At 39.3% G+C, this 27,287-nt stretch overlaps 2 protein-coding genes across 4 annotated transcripts in view; both read left to right on the forward strand.

The window, feature by feature from the left end:
• foxp3b (forkhead box P3b) overlaps positions 1-15,904 on the forward strand; it is a 30,336-nt gene extending 14,432 nt beyond the window's left edge. Inside the window, exons 3-13 of one of the 2 annotated variants that reach the window (XM_070969551.1) lie at positions 593-747; positions 1,716-1,806; positions 2,163-2,331; positions 5,150-5,242; positions 6,997-7,084; positions 9,640-9,714; positions 9,853-10,006; positions 13,122-13,198; positions 13,605-13,706; positions 15,120-15,241; positions 15,580-15,904. In XM_070969551.1, coding sequence (XP_070825652.1) covers positions 595-747; positions 1,716-1,806; positions 2,163-2,331; positions 5,150-5,242; positions 6,997-7,084; positions 9,640-9,714; positions 9,853-10,006; positions 13,122-13,198; positions 13,605-13,706; positions 15,120-15,241; positions 15,580-15,637 — 1,182 coding nt within the window. In that variant the 5' untranslated portion in view covers positions 593-594 and the 3' untranslated portion in view covers positions 15,638-15,904. Of the gene's footprint in view, positions 1-592; positions 748-1,715; positions 1,807-2,120; positions 2,332-5,149; positions 5,243-6,996; positions 7,085-9,639; positions 9,715-9,852; positions 10,007-13,121; positions 13,199-13,604; positions 13,707-15,119; positions 15,242-15,579 lie in introns of both variants that reach the window. The other variant, XM_070969550.1, reaches the window with a different exon arrangement.
• An 890-nt stretch (positions 15,905-16,794) lies between these two features.
• Positions 16,795-25,960, forward strand: trappc6b (trafficking protein particle complex subunit 6B). Of its 2 annotated transcripts, XM_070969552.1 has the most exons (6): positions 16,795-17,085; positions 17,187-17,254; positions 20,888-21,005; positions 22,076-22,159; positions 22,784-22,877; positions 25,819-25,960. In XM_070969552.1, exons 1-6 carry the CDS (start codon positions 17,005-17,007, stop codon positions 25,848-25,850), a joined length of 477 nt encoding a protein of 158 aa, XP_070825653.1. In that variant the 5' UTR covers positions 16,795-17,004; the 3' UTR covers positions 25,851-25,960. The 2 variants fall into 2 exon arrangements, with proteins under 2 accessions (XP_070825653.1, XP_070825654.1); XM_070969553.1 differs by lacking the exon at positions 22,076-22,159 and having other exon boundaries at positions 16,813-17,085.
• Positions 25,961-27,287: the final 1,327 nt, after the last annotated feature.

Here is a 27,287-nt window from a genome sequence, read left to right on the forward strand (position 1 = left end):
GCTGTAGCTGCTTCTTCATAGCTTTTGACAAACTATCAGGGGCACCGTGAAAGAAAAATGTAGCATTTTTCTCACCCAAAAGCTTTTACTGTAGTTGTAAATGTGCAGAACTATGCATTTAAAACACTAGCTCTCTAAAACATTTTCTTCTAGACCAGCAGCTGCCTGCAAACTGCAGGTTATCACCTTTTAACAAGGCTCTCTCTATAAAGGCTTTATAATTTGTAATTAATGGCTTAATTAATGGTTAATAAATGATTTACTAGCAGTTTATAGAGCAGTTACGATTATAAGTCACAGTAACGGAGTGGACGAGTAAAAACCAAACACATAACTGCAGGCAATTTGGAAGTTGTTAGTGTACAGTTATTTATTGATCTGAAAACTATTTCAAATATGTGTTCCATTAAATTATGTGTTGGAAAAAATGGTTGCCCTCAGGTGCATTTTACAGACTAAATTGGCAAAAGAATTTGAGTATGTTTTTCCTTCCAGAATAATAAATTATCAAAATTATTAAAATAAGAAATACATTGGGACACAGTGTTAAAGTCTCTGTAGTCATATAACAATGTCGCTTATGTCACTGCAGAGATGCCAGAGACTTCTGATGAGAGTGTGAGGCGTGGACAGCACAAAGCTCAACCACAATGTGACACAAAGATCAAGCAGGCGGTGGAGCCATGCCCTCGTCCTCCTTCTGCTCAGGCCAGGGACCTGGTCTCACCACCTGCCTCAGGAGGTCAGGTATGCAAAAAATGATATCACAGAACCTGCTGGAACTGGCTGGAACAAACTTAAACAAAGTTATTGAGTAAACCATAAGCAAACCAAAACTCGGGTTCCATTTTGTAGGTCAAGAACAAAGATGTCCTAACACAGTTTTTTTTTTTTTTTGTCTACTCTTCCTGCTGCTCGTCATTGCAAAGTGTTTTCTCAACAGAATTCACAAATGGTTCAGCCCTGTCCTACAAGTCATGTACATATAGTTTGCCAGTCTCTCTAAGGGGGAAAACTCCCTTGTTTGACCTTCATCTGAGTAAATCTAGTTTAACTATTATACTGAAATAAAACATGGAACCAAAACTAATGAAGTGCAAAAATGTATATTCAGTTGACCAAATCACCAATCATGGCTGTCAATTTCCTCAGGAGGCATTTTTTTTTTTTTTTAGATTTTTTTTTAGATCAGACAGCAGGACACCACTGACCGCCTAATATCTCTGTGCATGTCACATGACCACCTCTCATATTAGTCATAGACTGCTTTGCTTTACTTATTTAACTTCTAACAGATTGTTTCCTCTTTGTGTCTGTCACAGCACAGTACTGCCTTATTATTAATATTTTATTTTTATTTTTATTTTTATTTTTTTGTTTCATTTTAGTCCCCTGAATGAAACTTGGCCACAAATGTAATGAAACAGGCAGCCTTATAGGGCAATTTTAGGAGCATTAATTATGGTAATGATAAAATCTCACAAATGCGAACCTCCTCAAGAACAGGTCAAATTCATCAGGCTGAAACAAATGATGCATGATAAGTCTGTGTGGTCAAGAATTGGGTGAATCCGTTTGGAACACCCGTACTAACAAACTTGACAGAAAAAGTAAGAGAAGTTAGGAATAAAAATACTAAAATGTTCTCACATGACGCCCAGTGACACCAATATTGTCCACATGCTGTGTTTAACATTGGTGTTTTCTCTTCTCAGTGTTGGAGCAGTATGGAAGGCATTAGGGAGAAGCAGCAGAGACCATCAGTACTCCGTCAAGTTTCTCTAACAGCTTCCCAACGAGAACATGGTATGCACTTTCCTCACCTCCACATTAGCAACACCAGCATTGTGCATGACAATGATTTTATGCGTGTTGGCATGTTTTAGTATGCTTCATTCTGTATATTTTGTAGTGTGCACAAATGTTAACCTTAATAGTATGTAAATGGGCTAACTGGGCTTTAGACACACACAGCCATTCTTGCATTGGTGTTTGATGTTATTTATGTTTTCTTAACTGAACGAATTAACTGGATAGGGATTTTAAGACCATTCTCTACCTGTCCACCTGAGCAGGAGAGTTTTGGCAGTGGCAGCATATTTTGCATGTATTTACAACAGATCAAAGGCCTACATCAATGCTTCTTCCCCTGGTCCATGCAGAAAAAATTACAGCTGTCTCCATTTGCAAGGAAGAGGTAGATGCCGACCACCTTTCCCAGTCCTCGTCACCCCACATGGGTTCCTCTCCCAAGCAAAGCCATCACTACTTGTCCCCATCGAGAAGAGACAGTCCAAAGCAGAGCTCCACTGAGGCCAGGCATCATAATAGGTGACTTTCACACATTTGTACTGAATGACAAATTACACTAATGACTGCATTATAAGTGCATTATAAGATAGCAAAATCTGCCTAGTCAATTGGTTGGCTAAAAACATGCTGCAATGAAAAACAGAAATAAATATGTATACTGGAATTAAGGTGTGTGTTTGTTGGGGGGGGTCTCTTTTTCCCATTTGGTCTAAATGTATGTTGTTCACTTGGAAAAGACTTGTGACCATGTCCCCTGGGACATCTGTAGGGGGGTATTGCGAGATCATGGGAATCAATCAATAATCAATCAAGAAGTCAAAGTCTTTCTCAGTGGGTGTTGGGCCTAACCATGGTTACACCTTGTAAATGATTCAGTTTGTGATTTTCATGGACAGAATCTCAAGGTATGGCACAGATGCAAAGAGTGTTGAGTTTGGTGACCTCAGGATTGAGATGGGTCTGTAGCAACAGGGTGGCAGCAACAAGTGCCAGCAACTGTCCTCTCACAGAAAATGGTGTAATGCCAAGTGTTTTGGGGTCTCTGTGTGTTGTTCTTGATTTACTGGTCATCTACATTTCAAGCCCCATCTATGTTCATAAACAGTGGGTAGTTAACGAAAAAGAATGAGGTCACAAATAAAAACATTCAAATGAGTTACCCTCTCAGGATTGTTCAGCTCACCCTTAGAGGTGGGAAGGAGAGTTTAGACATCCAGAAAAAGTTTGTTGAAAGTAGTCAGGAGAGGGGCTTCCTGCACACCTCCCTATGGAGGTTCTCCAGGCACATCCAACTTGTTGACCCAGAATATGCTGTGGAAATCACATATCCCACCTGGCCTGAGAGCATATTGAGATTCAGCATTCGGCAGGAGACAGAGGACGAGGCTAGGGAGATGGATATATGGGCTACCTTGCTCAGTTTGCTGTCACTGCAACCCAACCCCAGAGAGACAGGGGGAAATGAGTAGATGAATGGATGCAATGATAGATGAGCAATGTTGTTCTATAATATATACATTCTCCAGCTCTTCCTGGGTGTTGCAAAGGTGTTCCAAGACTTGGAAACACATATAAGGTGCCAGGAACATCTCAACAGTGAGATTCCAGGAGGTTTACTGTTTAAATACCCAGACTTAACAGTATTCAGTGATTCTGCTAAGTTCTGTCTGGATATGCATGGTCCTCACCCTGTCCCTAAGGCTACAAGGTCTCTGAAATATGTCACTTGTCATTGTCATGCAGAACTACTCATATGGCCACTTTCATTATTTGTTCATGACTCCCAAAATAGTTACCAGTGACTATCACAAAAAGGACACAAATTACCAGTTTTTGATCTGCTACCCCTGTGGTGTGATTATGTTTTATTTTTGTGAGTTATGGTAACACTCTACTCACAAAAGTAATTGCAGAGTTCTAGGAATGTGGAGACATAACTAAACATTTCTCCAATGTGGGAAAACATAGGTAGTCAGATGATGATACATGATGATGATACAACATAAGAAAACAGATTTTCCAGATTATCTAAACCTTAAGATGTAAAGAGAACTGAAATACCACTTATCCTCAGTGCATAGGAAACCTGTGTGCAGACAACTAAGTACAGTAAGTCAAAGCTGAAGCTGCAACTGATTTAACTGCAACAGATGTTTACAACTGAAAGTTTGGGTAGTCGTTTTATTTGGCAAACCTTGAGGTTTGTTTCCCACCTGTCTGATCAAGCGACTGCCCCTGTGTCTTGCACCAACTGATCTAATATTAGCATTGTTGCTCAGGTTGCTCAGACCTTAACAATTAACTTGATGCATACATCCATCCATTTTCTATGCCGCTTATCACTTTTCTGGGGGCTGGAGCCTATCTCAGCTGTCAACGGGTGGGAGGCGGGGTACACCCTGGACTGGTTGCCAGCCGATCGCAGGGCACAAACAAACAACCATTCACACACACACACACACTCACATCTAGGGGCAATTTAGAGTCACCGATTAACCTAATAAGCATGTTTTTGGTCTGTGGGAGGAAGCCGGAGTGCCCGGAGAGAACCCACGCATGCACGGGAAGAACATGCAAACTTCACACAGAAAGGCCCGGGAATCGAACCGGCAACCTTCTTGCTGTGAGGCATGCGCACTACCTGCTGCTCCACCGTGCAGCCCTTGATGCATTCGATGTTACCATAACTGATATTTGTGTGTTTGTTTGTTTGTTTGTAAAAATTATAGACTTGTTCTTCATCTAGCCATCCACCCTGAGCTCCTTACTGAGGTTACTGGGCTCTATAATAATGTCATGCTACATTGCACTTTGCTCTTGATGCTGACAGTCATTATTCTCACAGCCAGAGGTTGCCTATCAGGAAAACATAGACATGGGTCATTTTAAAAAACAGCCAATGCTGGAGTTATTCTGGGTGAGCCCATACACCCTATGGAGGAAACACGTTTTGGCTACTGGAAACTCATTCTTTCAGTCACAAGCCAATGCTCCTGTAATAGGTGAGGGTTTTTAAGCTCTTTCACCATGGCAGTCTGGTTCAAGAACAGGACAACCATAACAAACGTAACATTTCGTTTTTGAATTTGCCTGAAGTAGACCTGCCTGAAGAAAATCACCAATACAGCCTATACAAAGCTTGTATTTGTTACTTTTCCAAATTACAATTGCTGACAGCCAGCTTCCATGACAATATATGGAGCTTTTTGTCATTGTACAAATATCTTTCAACTTTTAGCCCAGCTCTTTCTCCAAAAGTTTTCTTGTACCAGTCTGAAAATACTTTCAGTTACATCACTGACAAGTTGTATTATTGAGACCTTTCCGTTCCCTCCAGCATCCCTGAGGTGACCAGTGCTTTGTTTGCGAGTGGCCTCTGCCGCTGGCCTGGTTGTGATGCTGTGTCTGAAGATTTTCCTAGTTTTTTAAAGTAAGTAGACTACCAAATACTTCTCCTGTTGTGGCATCTTTTGGAATGGGTGTTTTCAACCTTCAGGGGGTACAGTTTACTTGATGAGCCACTCTTAGATTTAGCTTATTAATATAATGTAATAATAACGTTTATTATTGACCTGTTTAAATTAACATTTTTAGGATTTGTGGTAAGGTTAACCCTTAAATGCAATCCTCAAGTCTTTAGCAACCCAGAGCTATATTACTAATCTAATGTCTAATTCACTAATTTGATTCAGTTAAGCACTAAACTCCATGGTATTCCTCAGTCTATTTGTCTTCTACAATGTTTGGTGTCAAGGGTCAAAAAAGATAAAAAGTATTGTTTTTCTAATTTCTAATAATGTTTTTCTCTAAAAAACTTTATAGGGTCTCTAGAGACCTGAGGCATGTAAGAGTGTTACATTTTTTATTCACTGCATGCTGTATGCAAGTTATAGTTGGTCATGTGTTCTTCTGTTTGGCTTCATGGTGTGCTGTTGTTGCTGATGAAGAGGTTTTGTTTATATTACCTTCTTGTCACAGTAACATGATTTCAGGTTTAATGCACAGCAGCAGTTTCTCTGATACTGGAGGGTTTTATTGGCAATAGTCCTGGAAATGAAGTACCTTAGACCAGTGATGAAGAATCAGTTTTTGTGTCATTTATGTCATTATGCAACAATCATCAAGATACCACCCAAGTCCGGTCCCAAGAGAAGTAAGGACTAATAAGATAACCTTGTAAGGTTTCCTCAGCTGACTCTGGAAGGCAGAATATCAGTGACATAGAATAGCTGGTGTGACTGGATAAAAGCAACTTCCAAAACCTGATGGAGGCTCTAAAGGTCTTTGGTTTGTCCAGAAACAAAACAAACTCCCACAAGAATGCTGGATGTACCACAACTGTCCCTGCACCTGGACTACAAAACAGTGGAGTGGTGCACACAGTGTGCACAACCGTGTTGTAATAACTACAAGTCAATGAATGCGATAGTGGTTAGTGTGCTGACTAGTGCAGGTTTGATAGGTATCAGTCTATAACAAGGAACAGCAAGAGAGCAGCTATATGTAAGATAGCAGCATAAATTGTATGCTGAAAAATTTAAATGAATTACATTACAAAAAAAACACTTTTCTTTGCAAAAGTGCAAGAGACATGATTAACAGGAAGACACGTATGAAACATGACAAGGCAGCGGACAGAAACAACAGCATTTAGATTATTGTACGATGCATGCTGGTAGGTGTGTGTGAATTGGAGTTGTGTATGTTTGGGTAAGGATATAGGAGGACAGCATGAGAGTGTGAGGAGAAAAAAAGGCTTCAAGGGGTCATCTCTGGTCAGGCCCCGGGGGTGAACGAAAATAAATAAATAGATAGGGAGAATCAATTAGAAACGGATAAATAATCTGTATTATATAAATGCCAGGTGAACCGTGCCTTTTTTGATCCATGTGCCCTTTATCTGCAACCAGATAGGCGTAGTGTGAAACTTGTTAAGACTTAATTTGACATCAGGTTATGGCTAGGTATCCCAGAGATGACTAGTTAGTGTAAGGAGTTCTGGTTAAGGTGAAGAGACACAAATCGATGGTGGAAAAGAAAGGCAGCACCAGATCTCTCTCTGTAATGGACCAAAAGAAATTAGAACTTCTCATCTTATTTTGGGTTGATGGGTTGATGTTGGGCAAACAAGTGTGTTTCCTAAAAAGCTCTGGACTATTAACATTGTCCTTTTTGTTGTTCTAGGCATCTCCATTCTGAACACAGTTATGGTGAGAAAAGCATTGCTCAGTGGAAGGTCCAGCAAGATATTGTTCAGTGCATGGAAAGTCAGGTGAGAACTAAGGACACTGAGAAAAGTCAAAATGGTAAAATGGTTAAACAAGGTGTAATTCAATTCAATTTTTTTTGTATAGCTCCAAATCACAACAGAAGTTGTCTCAGGGCACTTTCCATATAGAGCTGGTACAGACCAAACTCTTTTATCTACAGAGACCCAACAATTCCCCCATGAGCAAGCACTTGGCGACAGTGGCGAGGAAAAACTTCCTTTTAGCAGGCAGAAACCTCGGGCAGACCGGTTGGGTGTAAGAGAGAGAGCAAGAGAGGGAGAGTGAGTGAGACAGACAGACAGACAGACAGACAGACAGACAGACAGACAGACAGACAGACAGACATGCAGTCACAGTAACAGTGACAGTGGATGTAATAACAGCAGTAGCAGTTGCAGTGGATGTCAGGCAGGGCCAAGGCAGGAGACGCAGTTGTAATCCACAATCCAGATTCAGCCACTGTCCATGGGAACCTGCAAGACGACAAAGCACAGAGACTCTGGGGAAGGAGCTAAGTTAGTAACACACTGTGGTAGGAAATGAAAGCGTGCAGATGGAGAGGGACAGAAGGACAGAGGAGCTCAGTGTATCTTTGGAGGTCCCCCGACAGTCTAATCCTATAGCAGCATAACTAGGGGCTGGTCCAGGACCAGCCTGAGCCAGCCCTAACTATAAGCTTTATCAAAAAGGAAAGTTTTAAGCCTACTCTTAAATGTAGAGACAGTGTCTGCCTCCCGGATTAAGACTGGAAGATGGTTCCACAGGAGAGGAGCTTGATAGCTAAATGCTCTGGCTCCTGTTCTGCTTTTTGAGACTTTAGGAACCATAAGTAGACCTGCATTCTGGGAACGCAGTGTTCGAGTAGGGCAGTAAGGTACTATGAGCTCTTTAAGATAAGAAGGTGCCTGGCCATTTATGGCTTTGTAAGTAAGGAGGAGAATTTTAAACTCTATTCTAAACTTTACAGGGAGCCAGTGCAGAGTGGCGAGTATTGGAAAAATATGATCTCTCTTCCTGGTTTTTGTCAGAACACGTGCTGCAGCGTTCTGGAGCAACTGGAGAATATTCAGCAACAAATTTGGGCAGCCTGATAGTAAGGAATTGCAATAATCCAGCCTGGAAGTTACAAATGCATGGACTAGTTTTTCTGCATCGTTTTCAGACAGGATGTGCCTGATTTTTGCAATGTTATGTAAGTGAAAAAAGGCAGTCCTTGAAATTTGTTTTACATGAGAGTGAAAGGACATGTCCTGATCAAAGATAACTCCCAGATTCTTTACAGTGGTGCTGGAGGCCAGTGCAATGCCATCCATAGCTGCTATGTCATCAGAATGTGACTTTCTAAGATGTTTAGGGCCTACTACTATAACTTCAGTTTTGTCCGAGTTTAGCATCAGAAAAATGCAGGTCATCCAGCTCTTTATGTCCTGAAGACATGCTTGTAGTCTAGCTAACTGGTTTGTTCTGGCTTCATTGATAAATATAGCCATCTCCCCCACTCTAGATCATGGCTTTTAACATCTAAGCTACTGTTTATTTGCCTTTTAAGAAAGAAATCATGAACAATAAGTAAATTAAGTAGTGTTGAGGCTGACTTATGCCTTGCCTGAAAAAAACTCAGCTCTCTCATTTATGTTAATGTGGCCAATCTGCTGACTTGGCTGAGGTGCCAACACAGTGTCAGCTGGCAAAAAAATGTTGAACCGGGCTTAACTTTTAACTGCCAATGAGCTGCGCTGGCCAGTCAAAAGCAACATTCTTGGAAGATGTCTTTAGAACAGGATTATGATATACAGTTTATACAACTGAGTTAAAACTGAGTAATTTATGACAATGCTGTCTTCTTTCATTCATATGCAACTACGCTGCATTAGCAACTGCAAGAAATACTGTGAGGTTCATAAGCTAAACATTAATGATAATGATAATAATATTCTTTATTTATTATAATTATTATAATGATTTTTAATGAACTTTTCCACGTTTGCCTGGGAGAGAAACAGTCTGACTGGAAATATTCCTTAAATGATTGGACACTTTAGTCACGTTCCTAATGTGATCAGAGTCAATGACAATATTACACATAACCACACATTAGAAATGGCTCATGCAGACATCAGTGAAATACTCTGCACATTTTTGACATTTCAGGAATATTTAACAATCAAGGAATGCCTTTCTTCAGACATGTTAGTAGATGTATTTAAGAAATTTGGACAGAGCCTGGATAGTTGTTTCCTCCTGCTTCCTGTCTTTATGCCATGCCAGGCTAACCATAGCCGCACTCCAACTCTGTATTGAACACACAACAGTGAGACTGATCAGTCACTCTCGGAAAGAAAGCAAATAAGCAAAATAACCAAAAACATTTACATTTTGTCTTACACTATTGAAGAAAAGGCATTATCTTAGAATTCTTTAAAGAATTTTTTGCTTATGCAAAAAGAAAACCATTGACTTTCACTAATGACTAAGAAACTCACTGCAGGTCTTGAGTCATGAAATCACTTAAACACAATTCAATTAAATTCAACCATGTGGTATTCTCTTTTTTCAGCTCATCTTGGAAAAACAGAAACTCATTGCGATGCAACTTCATCTGCACCTATCTGAACACAAATACACTGATTTGGTATGTTGGTTGTAATCGTTCTCGGCTCTCACTGTTTCAGGTTAATTTGCTTGATTAAAAATGTGTACTAAATTTACTTAGTGTAGCATGAAGGATTGAACAAAACTGTTCATGTCCACTTTTAATCATTTTATGCAGAAGGCAACCTCTGAGTGCCTGTTCAGCCTTCCTGTATTCCTGCCCCAGCCTGTGGTAACAGATGCAGATGGAGTGCCTCAATGGAGCACTAAACATCCAGAAGAGCTGGCACAGCATGGCTACAGAGCTGCTAGTTCTGCCCACCTACTGTCAGGTAACACAGTTTTATTGGACGATTGGACATGTTTTTTTTTCACTGAGCTCTGGAATGTGTGAAGGCTACGGTGGCCGACAAGGGCAAACATGCCGCAAACGGCAAAACACTGTAAACACAGGAATGATGCAAAGCCAAAAACACACAAACACATTAAACAAATGCAACAGAAAAACGCTGCAAGAGAAAAATGCTGCAATCACAGAAGCAAAAACTTACAAACGCACAAAGCAAATGCGATTGGCGCGGACGAGCCGCGGGCCCGCCATCTTGGACTGGTCACCCACTCCACTCAGTGCTGTTTGGCAAGCACAAAGAAATGTCAGCACATTTAATCCATCGTAACTCTCTGACTTACTCACTCTAACTCACTCTCTAACTCACTGTAGCACATCCAGTCTGAAATACTACTTGATGGCCAAACACACGGCTAATGTGAATTCTCCGCCGCGTCCTTGTCAAAACCAGGCGACAATGGATGGCTTTCGACAGAGGCATGTGGATGCTATTATGTTCAAAGGAAAGAAATTAAAGTTTAAGCCATGGTTTAACTGCACTATAGCTTGAGTCCTAGTTTACAATGATGTGCACTTTATATTGTATCACCCTGTTTTGATCCCTTAGAAAGGGTTGTTGAAGTGGCTTTTTTGTAACCAAGTACTTATTTTTTGTCATCTGTTTATTGACAGTGTTAAATTGTGTGAGATTTTGCTTCAAGTGTGAATGACTGCTCAAAGTGAGAATGTTAGTGTGAAATATAACACTACACGTTTTCAATAAAAAACATTTGCACAAAGCAAGCTAATCCACTTTTCCATGTTGATAAGAGTATTAAAATGATAATTAATGGAACATTTAGAATAGATAAAAATGTGCGATTAATTTGCGATTAATCGCGAGTTAACTATGACATTCATGAGATTAATCGCTATTTAATATTTTAATCGATTGACAGCACTAATATGTATATATGAATGTTTTTGGCTTTGCATCATTCCTGTGCTTGCAGTGTTTTGCCGTTTGCAGCGCATTTGCCCTTGTCAAGAAGGCACCTACTAACATGATTCAACAGACACAGCCACATGTGGTGATTCTGATTTACTGTCTCAAATTTTTCATCATCATAGTCTTTTAGATTAATGAGAAAAATATCAGAGGACATGAGATGATTTCAATCAGGAGAGACAAGTTAATGAAATAAAGATAGATCAGTGATTGGGAGGAGGAGGGCTGCGCATAATAGCATCATGAAAGAACTAAGTCAGAGAGAGTGAATGATAAATTAAAAAGACAGGAGCTAGATGGAAGATTCAGATTCAGAAAACTTTATTGATCCCTGCAGGAAAATTACTTTGTTGCACAACAAATTGCTCAACACACAGTTGGAAAGAGGGATGAACTTAAAATACAGATAAAAAATCTACAAAATTACAAACTACTAAAAGATGATATAACCGAAAGATAAGTCAAATAACAATAATATCAGAGTAAAGATAAAAAATGCACAATATAGTAAAAATAATGCTGCTAGTAGTAATACAAGATAAGAGTTCTACTTTAACAGAAAGTGGAGAACTTATATAGCTGAATGGCCATCGGAAGGAAGGACCTTCTGTGTTGTTCCATGGAGCACTTGGTCACATTCTCAGTCTCTGCCTGAATGTGCTCCTCTGGCTGACCAGAACACCATGTAGTGGGTGGGGGACATGATCATGATGGAAAGGAGTTTTGACAACATCCTTATTTCTGCAACTACATGCAAAGAGTCCAGCTCTCTTTGAATCAGTTTAGGCTAAAGGTCCTACTGCTCACTCAAATGGGCCATGATTCAAGACTGAACAACATAGCATAAAATATTTGAACAAATCTATTTAACCTTTGACACTGTGTTTGTAAGAACTCCATTACATGACTTTATCATAATTGGCAATCACAATGGACTAATTGAGAATTGCCAAAGTTTACATTCATAAAACAATAGTAATCTCCAAATCGAAGTCAGAGTTACAAAATCAATTGAGGAGATTAAGTGGGAAAAAAAAATTCTAATTACCATTATTGGGCATTAAAGACTTTTTTATGTCAACTAGTACATGTGGTCAATTTTAGAACAATCTGTAATCTCAATATTTAAATTAGAATAGGTGGTCTGCAATGAAATTGTTATACAAAGTTTCAAGATATGCCTGAATATATATATATATATATATTAGTGCTGTCAGGCGATTAAAAAAAAAAAAATCTAATTAATTACAGGATTTGTAATTAATTAATCTAATTAATCGCATTTTAATCTCATATCTGCTTAAGGTCCCCAAATAAAGAATTTGAATTCTAGGACATTACAATTCACTGACATTCACATTACAGCTGGTGAATTCTTTTCATCACTGTAGTTCTCGACGGTAGCTGGAAATTAGAGTCAGATGACACTATCTGAAACGCCTCTTTTAGGCCCTCGTCTTCCACGATTGAAATTGGCCTGCAATCAGCAGCAACCCACTTTGCGATTGAGTTTGTCAGTTTTTCTGTCGTGGCTCTGCTCATTCGTTTTCCTAACTCAGCAAGTGTGGGTTGGCGGAGTGAGCTCACGGTAGCACTAGCGGCACTAGCAGCAACTACATGTTTAGCGTTTAAATGATAATTCAGGCTGGAGCTGCTACAGTGATAGGAAAATTCTTTTTTACACAAGGTACAAATCACTGCGTTCTTGTTAATAGTCCCGTCTTTGTTCTTTTTATAAATAAACTTGCCGTTCAAAGGTCCAAGTAGGCTTGCCTCGCTCTCCGGTGTCGCATCCATGTCTGTTGTCACCCTGCTTTTGACTATTGGCGCAGATAGGATGCAGCCTACGGGTCACTCAAAGGGCCAAATTTAAAATGCTTGCGCATTGACTTGGCACTCATGATTAATTGCGTTAATTTTTATAGCGCGTTAATTTGCAGCGTAATTAATTAATCTAGTTAAAATGACAGCCCTAATATATATATATATATATATATATATATTTCTCAACACATTTTGGTGTCACTCAACATGTCAAATGAATAACCACACAATCCTAATACTATGCAGTGATGACATGAATTGATGACATATCATTGTTGTTGGACAGATATGGTCACCAGCATTGAATGTTACAAATACAACAACATCAGGCCTCCATACACCTACGCCTACTTGATAAGATGGGTGAGTTTCAGAGGCAAATATAAGATATAAGTTTTTATGATTGATGTGTTTTGACAATTACTGATTTCACTTGAAGGTACACCTTTAAATATATTCAGGTACAGGCTGGATTAACCCTCACAGTGAAAGTTCAGAGAATTATGATAAGGATTTGTCAGTGCTGCTATTGATTGTGTTTTGAACAGCAGCACACCAATGATGTAATGCTATGTCCAGGTTTATAGTGAGGATGACACATGAAACAGAATAAGTTATTGCCTCATTTGAAAATAGTTTTAATTTTAGATTTAATGTAGCCTGTATGTTTGCCACTAACTGTTTCAACGGTATCTAATTTGTTAATACATTGGATGATTTGATGTTTTTTTTCACATGTCCCTGTATTTTTCTCACTGTCTGACTGCAGTCTATTCTGGAGTCTCCAGACAAACAGCGTACTCTGAATGAGATTTACAACTGGTTTACTACCATGTTTTTCTACTTCAGACACAACACTGCAACCTGGAAGGTTTGAACCACTCAGATTAGATATTCACTCTGATACCTGCTGGAATGGCAAATGTCACTTAATGAATCATGTACTATCTATCTATCTATCTATCTATCTATCTATCTATCTATCTATCTATCTATCTATCTATCTATCTATCTATCTATCTATCTATCTATCTATCTATCTATCTATCTATCTATCTAAATATTGTGATTGTGCAGATGAGATGGGCAGGTTGTTTCTAAATCAATTTACAGAAACTGTATATTTCAGTATATCAGTATATTTCTTTAATCCCTGCTCAAACTGCCCTCCCTTCTTAAACAGAAATCATCATGCATAAACATGATGACAGACTGAATGAATGAAATGAAACGAAATGGCAGTTTACACTGATTGTCAAGCTGTCACAACAGAAGGATTAGGGCAACACTGCAATCATATTACATGGGATGGATGGTTGAGATGGAAAAAAATTCCATGTTAATGATTTGCCAGTATTTACACAACTGGACACCTCATGAAGGTTGTATGACTTGCTGAGCTGGTTGTGTGGTTAGGGTTACTTACACCAATTCAGCTTTGCTATTTAGTTGTTGGAAACTGGTTATAATAACTCCCATATGATTTTAACATTACAACCTGGCAGGAAGCAATGGGCTTTGTGGCACATGGCTCATTTATTTACATTCTATAGCACAGAGTTGCATAATGAAATGGTAACTGTAGTCCCTTTATGCTTCTCACAAAACAAAAATTATGTAAATGATTTAATAAATAATAAGTCATTAAAAAAATACTTGTGGTGGGGTATGGAAAAATAAACTGAGGATTTTTGCAGCCTGAGAAAAGAAACTGCTCTGTAATTTGCTGTCATTTTCTGTAATCTGCACTTCTGTATCGCTTGTTGTGACTAGGCAAGGCAAGGCAAATTTATTTGTATTGCACAATTCATACACCAGGCAATTCAAAGTGCTTTACAGAAGCATAAAAATACATTAAAATTATAGATTTCAAAGAAAGAGAGAAAGAAAGAAGAAAATTCGAAGAGAATAGAAAAGCAAAAATAAAATACATTTAAAGGAAAATTGAAAACAGAAGCCAGTAGAGATTAGACTAGACTCTAGTAGACTAGAGAGGGTATTGTCTTTTGGTATCCTTTTGACTTTTGACTCGCTGACATCACTGATGTTTGGTAGATGAGCGCCAATGAATGTTCTGAGCATTATGGGAAATGTGGTCTTTATTTTGCTCCATGTAGTACTGTTAAAAGCTGCAGTCTTGTTGCCCTGTGGTTTTACTGATGTGTTTAAGTAAAAGTAAAATATTTCTGACAATTTCATATACCCAAAACAAAAATATGTAGTTTCCATCTAATAGAACATGTGTTAGATTGTTTCTATATTTGAATTTTCCTGTTCTAACCAGAATGCAGTGCGTCACAACCTCAGCCTACACAAATGTTTTGTGCGAGTGGAGGGAGGAAAGGGGGCTGTGTGGACAGTGGATGAAACAGAGTACCAGAGGAGGAAAGGACAGAAATATCACAGGTACAAACATCCTTACAGCAGTAAGCATGGAACCTGCTCTCTCCTCTCTATTCAGGTTTCAGTGGGGAGTCGAGTGCTGTTTATGGCCAGATTTGTGTGAAAACGTAAGAAGGAAGTAGGAAGATGTGTGGGAGACAAAGAAGAAATTTGAAATTCAGTTCTATTTCAGATTCAGCAGATTCTAATTCAGCAGTTGATTGAAATAAAGATACAGTAAGGTGAGTACAGTTTGCCAATCCAGGCTCTCTCTCTCTCTCTCTCTCTCTCTCTCTCACTCTCTCTCTCTCTGTGTGTGTGTGTGTGTGTGTGTGTGTGACACTAACTGTGAATATTTTCAGGGACTGTCCTGTGAAGTGGCTCAAGTCTTACTCTCATTACTGTCCAGAGGATCCCTGAACACCAGCAGCAGGCAGCAGCAGAAATCACATCCACATGTCATGATATACAGAATTGCATGAAGAACTGAATCATTAAAAGCTCCCTTTGCATTATTCATTATTTTATATGACTCGTTAGGCGTGGTTGTATCGTGTATTACATAAAGACGTTCTGTACACTTATCTGACATCAGATTTGTAATCATAATTTCTAATTCCAAAATAAGCGTTGAAAAATAAATAAAGCCAACATTCATGGGTGTTCTGTCTTCAGCCTGATTTGACCCATTCATGAACTGATACCTCCCTTCGGTCAGTAGGGTAGACATGTCACATCATCTCTCATAATTCCTCTCTACACTGAACAGAAAACATCTTCCTACACTTTTATATCAGGGATCTTGGCTATAACAAGGGGTGGGCAAACCCCCTTTCCCACACAACTATAAATCATGAAAGATTTCAAAGGCAGCTGCATTATTACCATGCAGTGTTATATGACATGATTAGTGATGCTGAAACACAACACTGGTTGCATTATGAATGTGGTTTATTGAGTAACAAAACAAAGCATCATACCAAAGTGTCTTTTAAGTATCAGTCTGATGATATTCTATGTTTTTGTCAGCAAGTCCCACGAAAAGACCCAGGCCCTTCTGTTACTCTGTTTCTTAATATTTCCTGACCTCTCTACCCTGGCTGTGACATCCAGATCCTACTGAATATGTACATCTTCAAAAAAGTTCTACATTTTCTTAAAAGGCTCAGTAAATTCTACAAAAGCTGGTCTCTGTAGTTTTTAATAAAAAAAAAAATCAAAAAAAAAAAAATCATTAAACAAGAAGAATAGCCCATTTGCTTTCAGTGGTGGATTAATCCATATTTGGTGCTCTAGTGAACAGAAGCAGGATGTGCATGTAGGATTGAATTACTGGACCCAGTATTTTGTATTTAATTTTGTTTAATTTAATCTAACAGTGTATGTTTATTGTCATGCATATCATGCATTTGTATTTAATCGTTCACCTAACAGTATTTACATTTGACCTCAATATTTATCAAGTATTAACTATGAACAGAAGGTGAGCGTTTGATTATTTTATTTTACTTTACGCAACAATTGGAACTCCGGGCCACCTGGTGGCAGTAGTGTGCTCTTTGCCGACACCCCCGCCCACCTCCTTGCTGGTGCACAAGGACAACACGGAAATAGTAGAAGTGGTTTGCGTTCGTGTGAGTTCCTGTCCTCTTGTCTGTTTTTGTGTTTTAGTCGTCTGTGTGTTTAAGTAATGATGTTGGTAACAGTGTGAATGACACGGTGAACCAGCTGCTGACAGACCGTAGCTAATTGCTGCTATTAAAGCCACAGACTTTAGAGGAAGAGGCATGTCAGACGAAACTCCTTTCCAGCTTTTACATAACGAAGTGATACAGTACATTTACACGTCAGATGAAAACGGAGAGACGGTAAGAAAGTGATAATCACTTAATTATTTTTCTCTTCGGCAGTTTTTCCTGAACAGTCGGTTATCGTTAACCGTGTTTGCTCATTATTTCTTTGTCATAAGGAGAACGGAAGAAATATCACCAAACTGGAGAATATGGGTTTCAGAGTCGGCCAAGGGCTGATAGAGAGGTAACAAGCTAACTGCTAACTGTGTAGAAGAAGTAGAATATATATGAGATGCACAGGTCAGGGTTTAAGTAGGCACTTTCTAAATAGTAATGTTTTGGACCTTAAGTGAAAGCTTTTGGGGCAAGGATGAGCAGACACAGATCTTCATCATTTAATATAATTTAATTGATTTTCACATATTTTCCGGTTTTAAAGGATAAAAAAAAAGAAAAAAAAACAGTGGTAGACAGCTACAATTTCAACATATTTGTAATACATTAAACACAATGCAACCTAAAGAATGTCAGAGTAATAACCCATTCCTTCCAGTATCATTTCTAAAATGTTTAAAGAGTAGCCTGGCAATATTAGTATTTTTCAGAATCAAGAAATGTCATGTGCAGAGCCAAAACAACACTGAATGTATCTACTAACAAGTGTTTTTTTGTGTGTGTGTTTCAAAGCCTGATATGTCCTCTCTCTCTTTGTCATAGAGCATCATTGTTGTTTGTTTTGACTTTGTCCCCCACACACCATTCCGCTGCCCCAACTACTCACTAGAGGACTATTTCTTCCTGTGTGAGGAGCTTTTGTTTGAAACTGCAGTGACCAACAGGAAATGGGTCTTTTATAATATGGAACTGTATATGAAGGATTAATCTGCAAAAACAAACCTATGTTTTTTATTTATTATCCTAAATCTTTTGTGTTTGTGTTTTTCCTTTGTGTACAGGGATAGATAGATAGATAGATAGATAGATAGATAGATAGATAGATAGATAGAGTGCTTTATTGATCCCTCGAAGGAAATTGCTGTTACAGCAGCAATTCACATACACATGTGCTAGAGTTGGGCGGTATCCAAATTTTGATACCGTCTAACCATCCCGACATTTTCCCGGGGTAGACAGTATTACCGTGACTAATTGGAAATCACTTTGCAGGGCATGGTGACATGCGCGCAGTTCAGACTGTCAATACTCACGCTAGGAAGCAACAAACCTAACTAGTAGCATACCAAAATGACGGGGAGAAACTCAGCTAAAAGCCTCTACCAAGCATTGCCACCCAGACGAAACATAATTCATACCCCCAAGAAATTATATGCGCATGTAACAAAAACACGAAAATAGCACACGTCAAAGGTACTGTGTCTGCTGATTTCATCACTTCGCACAAGCCACAAAACCCCGGTATCATATGAAAACAGAAAGTCTGATAATCACGAAGATGTCTGCCTCCTCACTGCGCGACGAAAACTCGGCGAGCTAGCAGCCAAAGAGTAGCAGAAAAAAACTTTGCCAATTTGTAAACCATGTCTTTCCTTTGCTTTTTTGTGGTCAGAAGTTATATTCCAGCTCGAAAAAACACTGCTAGTGTCTCCTCCTATGACCCTGTGTTAGTTTGAGATCAATCACGACGGTCTTGGTTGTTTACATAAAGAGGAGGGGGTTTCTAGAATGGAGGGAGCGCTCTTCACACGATAACCAATCTCTGGGGTTACTTCCCTCTGGATCGTCATTGGTGTTTCTATGGTGAATTTGGGTGGGTCGCTGAGCTATTGACCGGCGTAACTAGGCAGTTAGTTTCACCGCTCATGAGTAGAGCGCTCACAGAGGACTCTGCTGAGCAGCCTGAATATGGTGTAAGATCGCTGTCAAAAAGACGTGTCCATAATTAAAGTTTTGTATTTGTAAAGTTAACAATTTGTGTGTCATAAAAGTTGTTTTACACAAAATTCCGCTGTCATATACGTGAGTCTGTGAAATTGGGTTATTGCACGGTTTACGAGTGAAATTATAAATTTGAGACAATAAATTACTGGTACACGTTAACTCATCCCAAATCTGACTTGAAGCAATAAGTATGTGAGTTCAAGAAATGTATATTGTATAAAATGGTTCGATTTTATGAAATAAATGACGGCTATGCACGTTATTATTGACGTTACCTGTGCAGGGCTCTCAAGTTTTGAACTGAGATCAGGGTAAGATTTTGGCAGGGGTAGTGAGGGTTGGGGTGGGGACGGGGGTCTGATCTGATAAATGACACATAAATTGGTACAAATAAAAATATTTATTCAGTTCAGCATTTCTTAGTGCAAGTGTGTGTTTGTGCGTGCGTGCGTGCGCTGTGTCTGTAACCCCGCCCTTCCCCATCCTGCTCAGTGCGTAAAAAAAAAACAAAGCGGCTCCCGCTCCGGCTCCCAGGCAGGAGACGGCTCCGATCGTGCACTTCAAAGAGCGGCTCTACAAGCCGTTTCGTTCGCGACCAACACATCATGAATTCCTCTACCTGTTCCACTGTTTAAAAAATAGTCGTGGTTGGTGGGCATTATCCTGGTAATTTCTCTGTGTGAGAAATACAAGATATGGCGTGTGAGCACGTGAATGGGTTGAAATGCATGTGTCTCACGCCCGATGGGTGAGACTCGAGAGCTTTGCCAGTGAAGTCTCTCCGGGGCTGGCAGCGTTGCCCTGCATGTTTGCGTCTGGGGCATGCGCATGCGCAGTTGGAGGAATGGCTGATCATTACTTTTCCCTGCGATTTGACCGTGACCTCAGTGACGTCATTTCAGCACTTTTCGAGTCGTACCTGTAAACTTGAATTCGTATTCACAGTGAAGACTTCGTAGTCGTAGAAAAATGAGTTGTATTCAACAGACTTTGCACTCACAGCTTTTAGACTCATACTCATATAAAAACAATCGTAACCCAAACCCAATTTCACACGTATATGACAGCAGAATTTTGTGTAAAACAACTTTTATGAAACACAAATTGTTAACTTTACAAATACGAAACTTTAATTATGGACATGTCTTTTTGACAGCGATCTTACACCATACCTGAAGTGTTATTTTACTGTTTTATTTGCATTTCGCGCTTTTATGAGAGCTAAGAACAATAGCAAGCAGAAAAAAGGCTGAAAAAGTGTTTTCAACAGAGGAGTTTATCTGTATGCCTGGACGAGATAACGGTAATCTGCCCAGACGCGCCTAAATGAGCGCTTGGACATACCTGTGTTAAAACATCTGTAAAACTGCTCAGGTTCATTTTTTTAGCATGTGCTTTTGCACAGTCACCTTTTTCTCGAGTAAAAATTCAACCAGACATATTGAACGGAGTGGACTTCATTTTCGTTTTGACGATGCTATTATTATGTTTGGCCCCTACAGACCTATATGCCCAGCATTTTTTTTAATGACGGTAATGAAACTGATACCGTTGCCATTTTTAGATACCTTATTACCGGATTACCGCCCAACCCTAACATGCCTTGGAACTACTGTGCTAGATAAACAAAAAAGAATACACTTAAATAGACGATAAGATGGCACACTCCACGGAATGTCAATGAAACAGGTGTTGGTTTGTTTTGAAAATGTATCACAAATTGTTTTAATTCTCATAAGTCCTGTTTTTTGTGAACTCCAAGGAAAGACGATCAAACTGCTGTTGGTTTATTCATTTTAGGATTTTTATTTATGATGTCTATCTGTTTTTGCAAAGTAACTCTTCATTACAGTATATGTATCTACAGATCATAAAGCATTGCCAGACAAACTAATTCACAGGACCTCTTGCAAGAACCAGTTGTACAAATGATGTCAAGCTTGTGGCCTTCATGTGAACAGCGTTTCCTTTTATCTAGACTGACAAAAGACACATCACGTTTCAAGGATGAGCTGGACATCATGAAGTTCATCTGTAAAGACTTTTGGACTTGCGTGTTCAAGAAGCAAATTGACAACCTTCGAACCAATCACCAGGTAACACAGAGCTCTCTGTCATTTGCTTTCATTCATACAGTAAGTTATCATGAACATAACATGTCAACAGAGTGCACTCAGAGCCAGCAGTGCTTAAGTGCTCAGTGCCTATGTCATACACTTTGTACAACCCCATTTCGAAAAAAAGTTGGGATGCTGTGTAAAACCTGAATAGGAACAAAGTATGATGATTTGCAAAACACTGAAACCCCATATTTAATTGAAAATAGTACATATCAAAGACAACATACCAAATATTGAAACTGAGAAATTTAGTTGTTTTTGGAAACAATATCCTAATTTAGAATTTGATGACAGTAACATGTTTTCAAAAAGTTGGGACACTGACAACAAATAACTGGATAAGTTGTGAAATGCTAAAAGAAAACACCTGATGGACCATCTCACAATGAATTAGGTTACTTGGCAACAGGTTAGGCACATGATTGCGTAGAAAAACAGCATCCCAGAGAGGCTGAGTCTTTCTTAAGTAAAGATGTGGAGGGGTTTACCGCTCTGACAGATTGTGGTGGCAAATAGTGCAACAACTTAAGAATAATCTTTCTCCATGTAAAATTGCAAAAAATGTGGGGATTCCATTGTCTACAGTACACAAAGTCATTAATAGATTCAGGGAGTCTAAAGAAATCACTGTATGCAAGGGATAAAGTGAAAAAACCTACATTAGATGGCTGTGATCTTCAGCTGAGCAGCTGAAATCATACATCAACAAGAATGAGAAAACTTTCCACTTTCAGCAGTTGGTCTCCTCAGTTCCCAAGCACTTACAGTGTTGTTAAATGAAAAGGTGATGCAACATAGTGGTAAATATGACCCTATCCCAAAATTTTTGAAACATGTTTCTGGCATCAAATTCTAAATGAGGATAGAAATTTAAAAAACAGGGAAATTTCTGTCAACATTTGACATTTGTCATTTTCTGTTCCTATTAACATTTTATACAGCATCTCAATTTATGTTGGAAACGGGGTGTATCTTATGTCTCTGTCTGTGTATAAAATTAGTTTTATTATATCTGTGAGTGCTGATGGTGTTGTCATGTGTTTCAGGGTATCTATGTTCTCCAGGATAACAAGTTTCGATTACTGGTTCAGCTGTCAGCTGGAAAACAGTATCTGGAACAAGCCCCAAAGGTTCTCTGCCTTGATTTTGCTAGACTGCATGACAGTGTAGTTATCTGTTCTTTAAGGTTGTTTTTCCTCTCAGACAATCTGTCTTTTTTGTGACACAGCTGATCCCAAACCAGCAGGGTTTCATATGGCTCCAGACTCAGATTCAAAGATCGGAACTTTAAAATTATCATCATTACTCGATGTGGGTTAAATGACTGGTTGTAATTAAGTTCCCTTTGTTACTTGCACTTGCAGGGATGTTCTCTCTTCAATACTCTTTCAATATTGAGTATGCTGAAACATGTATCACAGTAATGATGGTATTTCAGAATCCATGTTGTGGCAGAATGTGACACCAAGTGACAAAACCGAACCCAACCCTTGTGTCCTGTATTTTTTTTTTTTTTTGATTATCAATGTGAAGTACTTGTGTCAGGAAGGTTTGGACATGCTTTTGGACAGTCTTTTCTTCTCCAGCATGAAGAAAATTAGTTCAGAGGCAGTTTAAATAACTAATATATGCTTCATCTGATTCATTGATACCACTGGTTGTTGTATTTTGTGCTTTATAGTTCATTCAGTCACATTGCTGTCCAGGTATCCTTACTTATCACATGACACAGATGACTGTTTGTCTCTCTCCAGTATCTGGCTTTCACCTGTGGTCTGGTGAGAGGAGCATTGTCCAGCCTTGGAGTGAAGAGTATTGTTACTGCTGAGGTGTCCATCATGCCTGCGTGTAAGACAAGCACTCACTCAGAGAATTTTTTCTTGATACTGAAAACAGCACTTTCACAAAAAAATGTGACTCCTCTACAATAGCTTTCAACCACAACTCTCTGTCATCATTGGTGAATTGAGTTTCCTGAAACGAATGACATGTTTCCAGTGCATGGTACAGCTTGATTCATCTCACAAATTTTTGGTTTTCTATTATCAAAGGTTTAGTACCTGGTACCAAATGCTTTTTTTTTTACTATCAGTCCCTAGCAAGCTGAGCCCATACTCAGGCCAGCTGACAGTCTTGTCTGGGCACGGGACAAGATAATGTTAGATGGGCCCTCCCCTCCACCACCGCCGGGTTTTTTTGTCACTAAACATCACCAGTTATGTTTGATATATTGTGATAATGCAATAAATAAGGTATTTTATATGAGGGGAAAATCTTAGCTCTCCATGGCAGCTGAGATTTTTGTTAAATATGACATTTATATACTTGTCACAAAGGACCTGCTAATATTATTAAGAGTTATGCATACACATTTTCTAATTCTTATACATGCAGGAAAAATAGACCAGGGAAGAATAAATTAGGCATTTTAGTTTGAAGAATTTTCTCTTTGTCAACTGATAATACAGTAAATATGCATGTATATCAAACTTTAAATGAAAACTTTATCAGTTCAACGTCATGCTAGAATTGTCAGTTCTGTAACTTCAAAACCAAATGAACATCTCATAACTGACATTAGTTCCTCTCTTCTCCTGTCTTCCTCTCCTGTCTTCATCTCCTCACCTCTGCTCCTTCTCACCTCTCTCTCTTATCTTCCTCTCTTCTCATCTGCTCTTCCTCTCCTGCCTTCATCTCCTCACCTCTGCTGTCTTCCTCTCCTCTCTTCTCATCTGCTCTTCCTCTCCTCTCCTCTCTTCTCATCTGCTCTTCCTCTCCTCTCCTCTCCTCTCCTCTCCTCTCCTCTCCTAATAATCGGGGATCAGAAATAATCATTTTCTGATCCCTGCTCAGCGGACAGCTCCCGCTCTCTCTCTCTCTTCTCCGTCACCGGCAGCCTCATTCTGCCCCTCGGCTCCACCGTGACACAACCCCCCTCTCTCTTCTCCGCCACCCGTAGCCTGACTCCTGACTGCTGCTCGCTCTCCCTCCTCTCTGTTTCTGTCAAAGATAACGTGTTTTGTCAGGCTTTGTACAAGCTAGGCTAATGGCCATTAACATTAGAGCTAGTCAGTTAGGCTGCGTTACAAGGTTGGCTGCACAACTTACCTTGCTCTATTCCACTCGTCCCAGCTTCACTGTCGGGACATTTGTTTAGAACATTTCTCAACCCTTTGTTGTCCTCTTCTCTTTTTCTCCTTTCTTTCCTTTTCTGGGCACCGGACTTGTGCTTACCAGACATTTTCATCGTAGACCCGCGCGCCTTCTCCACTTTAAATTAATAACAACATTAAAGTTTGATCTAGGCCAAACCATTTTTGTGTTTGGGGTGGGAGGGTTCATGATCACTATTTCTCAAGGACAACTAGGAGAATACAAATAAAAAACTGTAATGTGATTGAAATAATAGTTTTCCACAAATAGGACTATTCTGACATTTTTTTAATTCCACAATTTAATGAGGGCCCAGTTGTGGGCCCCCCTCTCCCTGGGCCCGGGACAGCAGACCCATTTGTCCCCCCCCATCGGCGGGCCTGTGTTTTCACACAGTGTTTTCACTCTACTGTTGTAGTATGGGCCATACTACAACAGTAGAGTGAAAACACTGATGACCATTGATTAGTCAGAGGTAATCTTCAGTAGTATGTCACTTGTGTGATCCGGACATCCTGCATACTGTCCGCAAATTGTGATGGCAATTTTTTAATCACTCAAACCAGATTTAAAAAAAAAAAAAAAAGCAAAAACCGCATTGTGATCAATTAATGAAGTGGACATGTTGCTCTGGTTGGTTGCAGATGAAAGAATCTAAAAAGGAAGGGATATCTTCAATTGTTCCTTTGTGTTTGTGTCTTATTGAAGATGATCTCTCCTGGCATCACTATTAGGATCAGCTAAGAATCCTGCCAACATTGAGGCAGTATCAGCTTTAGTGGAAAATTTAATTTAATTTAACTCCTTCCACTGATGAATGCCATGTGATGCAACTGAAAGCTCGATGAGAAAAGATATCAAGTGAACCTCAAGTTAAAACATTTTTTGTCAGACATTTTTTCATTGTTTTGTAGAGAGCCCAGAAACTGTAGTTGAGAGGAAAAGAAAAAGTTATTGCCCTCTATAGCTACTGTATATTTTTCATAAAGGAGTTCATTCAGGCTGTGAGAGAGCAAGAGACTGAGCTTGAAAGTGGGTGTCTTAGCCAAAAGCAGTATATAATTAAGTAATCTATGCACAAATTATTAAATTGGGAGTGCAAATGAGCGGGTTTTTTTTGTCCATGACACCTCCTGGGCTTCGTAGTTTTGCTTTCACACATTTGTAAACATACTAAAGCTACTTTCATATTCAATGTGTTGAAAAACCCATTGTATATATCCTTTAGGTCTATGATTGCATTTCCTGCCTGATAAATAATTTGCAAAGCAATTTATTTTTACATCTGTGTTTACTAGGTTGCAGTCTTCTTCCCTGACTTTTTTGGTGCCTTCCAGTTGATCGTGGCATGTTATTGCCACATGCTGATCAGTGGAAAAGTGTGGCACCATTGGCAGGAATGTGTCTTTATGTGTGTGTCCTGTTGCTTTACTCTGTCATCATTATTTAGGCTGGAGTTGGTACTGTTGTATTTGACTGTTTTATTTAGAGAGGGACTTTGGGGTGGAAGCAAGATTCTTTTAAAAGAAACATATTTAAGAAGAAGGAAATATGAGTTTGGTTTTATTTTTTGATAAAGAATAAAGTGTGGGCTAACACATGCTTTCTTTTCTTTCTGTCTTTTATGTCTCTGCAGGTAAATTCCAGGTCATGATCCAGAAAATGTAGTCATTAGCCTGTATTCCTTCTGCACTGTTTTTTGCCTTCATATATACTTGCTTTTGTCATGAAAGGGAAATGGAAGCCGTCTTCATCAGTAAAATCTACTTGTCACTACACTTTGGGGATTGCAGTGATGATTGGCAAAAAAATGTATGTTGACTCACAGCTGGTGGAGAACAGATTTTTTTGTAATCATTCTTCCTCGCCACTGGTACTCCTGGTCTGTGGCTTGATGCTGGAGTGGACAAGATGGAGTGGATTTTCTCAATCCATAACTTTTTAGTTATGGATTGAGAAAATAAGCCCTGGAGTTGGAGGTGTGTATACCATAAGACAATATTTAATGTGACAACACTCTCAGTTAGTGATTGGAAGACCATGGACATGGTGTGCTGGCTGGTGTTAAAGCTTCTCAGTTTCCTGAGAAGATTGAGGCAGTTGCTTTCTTAAAATAAGAGATAACTTTATTAATCCCCAACTTGGGAAATTTGGGTGTTATAGACAGCAAGCAATAGTAGCAGTCAGGGAATAAAAAATGCAAAATAGAAGAATCAAGCTATATACATACAAAATATTGCTAATGTGGTAAAATATGGATAATTAAGTACAGTGTTTTCTCCAGTAGATAAAGTATATGTATATAGATACACAGTACACAGAAAGTATACATATAGTACACAGCAAAATGTTATATTACACAAGATACTGCATGGGTGCAGTCATGTCATCATCTCGTTTGTCTTGCTGGTGTGGATGTGCAGGTACAGATATAGTCATCATTGTCTTGGAAGATGAGATTATTGTCTAGCTCTGTCTGATCTGATTCTCTTATTGGCCCTTCATACTGATTGGCTTGTGGGACCTGTACTGCCTGCTCTCCTATTGCCTCCAAGACACAGCTCCTTGGTCTTGATGACACTAAGAAGCTGTCTTCAAAACATGAGGCACGGGTGTTGATGTACTGGCAATAGGAGGCACTGTTCATTTCCTGTAGGCAGGCGACCAGGGCCATATCATCGGCGTACTTAATAGGAGAGAGAGAGAGAGAGGGAATAAGGGATATTGAGGACAGCATTAAAGATATTACACATCCCTGATTGACGCCTGTGTTCAGGAACTTAGAATCAGAAAAGATGCAGACATGCTGAGGTTGTGTCCAGAATCCTCTGATCCAAAGGACCAGACAGATGCTAACACTCAGGACACTGGTTATTCAAGAGGAGGTAGGGCTGGACTACATTGAAAGCAGATAAAAAATCCCAAAATGAACATGGACATGTGACTGTTTGCTTTGTCTAGGTGACAGTGAAATTTATCCAAGATGAGTCAGTATTGCACGACGATTAGCTCTGTAGACAAAATGCATGGGGCCCATAAACTCAGATGTTTGAAATTAGACTTCTTTACACATTAGACACTCCATACATTTGCCAAGTAGAGGCA

Source organism: Chaetodon trifascialis, chromosome 8 (genome assembly GCF_039877785.1).
Source record: "Chaetodon trifascialis isolate fChaTrf1 chromosome 8, fChaTrf1.hap1, whole genome shotgun sequence".
Lineage (NCBI taxonomy): Eukaryota > Metazoa > Chordata > Actinopteri > Chaetodontiformes > Chaetodontidae > Chaetodon > Chaetodon trifascialis.